A 1,078-nucleotide genomic window follows, 5' to 3' on the forward strand; every position below is an offset into this window, starting at 1 on the left:
GAAATCGGAATTGGCCAAGAAAATTGCAATCGGTGCATCTCTAATTGCAATACTGGAAGAAGTATCTACACTGATAAGTGCACCTGTATATCTGACTAAATGTTTTCCTTTTAATTGTTTTTTTTTTTTGTTTTTTTGCACAGATTCCTCCAAGAAGCTTAAAGATGTCCTGGAAGAGTTTCATGGAAATGGTGTCCTCTCCAAGTACAACCCTGAACAGGTATGTAATGGCAGGAGCGGCCGTGATCTGGTCTGATTAAATGATCTGTTTAGAGGCAGTGGAGCTTCTGGCTGTGACTTGACAGAACACCAATACAACCTGACTCAGGCCGCAAGTCATTACAGAAAATGCTTAGTCATCCGCTCCCCGAAACGAAGTGGCCAGATATCGCCTCCTATTAGAGAAGGTCCTCGCTGACATCATAAAGCCCATGCATCACATTGCCGTGACAACAAAGCCAGCAGGCAGCCGCATCTATAATTTGCTTTATGGAGTGTCGCCATTATATTTCTCTCCTCTCCTCCGCACTGGCATAAATAAGAGGCCGCTCAGGGTTTGGCGCCACAGGTTGTGACCCAGAGCCTTGGCTGAATCAATAGTGAATAAGCACGGGTTTGAAGCTGACGCCAGGTTGGCTGTGGTGTGACATTGCATGCTTCGCATTGTTCATCAGTTCAGTTGCGACCACCTTTAACTCATAAAGTCTGGGAGTATCACAAAATGGAGGTGACATTCCATGAGTGCCACTGTGCTGCCTACTTCCGATGACAGCCCTGTATTTCACTCATGGATACAGCTGTGATTGACTGTCTGACTGAGGTCGGGCTGTAAATATCCTTCATCGCAGTCTCAACAAGTCATGGCTATTTTGAGTGCCTTTTCATAATGAAGTTTAATTATGGTGACTCTGTAACCTTTTTCAAATCACCTACTGCTGTCTGTCATGTTAATGAAAGAACAAAAGACAAAGAAAATCACTTTCTGCACTTGACTGAATATGTTTTATAACTTTAATGGTAAGCATTAATCTGTATTTAATTTTTACAATGAAGACTACAGAAATTAAAGTAATCAAAT

At 42.3% G+C, this 1,078-nt stretch overlaps 1 protein-coding gene across 2 annotated transcripts in view; it reads left to right on the forward strand.

Annotated features, from left to right (window-relative positions):
* The window catches only part of LOC107672245 (diacylglycerol kinase beta-like), a 118,391-nt gene that overhangs the window by 38,027 nt on the left and 79,286 nt on the right, over positions 1-1,078 (forward strand). For both annotated transcript variants that reach the window (XM_016465725.1, XM_016466471.1), the window contains exon 3: positions 144-220. In XM_016465725.1, the coding sequence (XP_016321211.1) occupies positions 144-220 (77 nt within the window). The remainder of the gene's footprint in view (positions 1-143; positions 221-1,078) is intronic.

Source organism: Sinocyclocheilus anshuiensis, unplaced genomic scaffold (genome assembly GCF_001515605.1).
Source record: "Sinocyclocheilus anshuiensis isolate Anshui unplaced genomic scaffold, SAMN03320099.WGS_v1.1 scaffold277, whole genome shotgun sequence".
NCBI classification, from domain to species: domain Eukaryota; kingdom Metazoa; phylum Chordata; class Actinopteri; order Cypriniformes; family Cyprinidae; genus Sinocyclocheilus; species Sinocyclocheilus anshuiensis.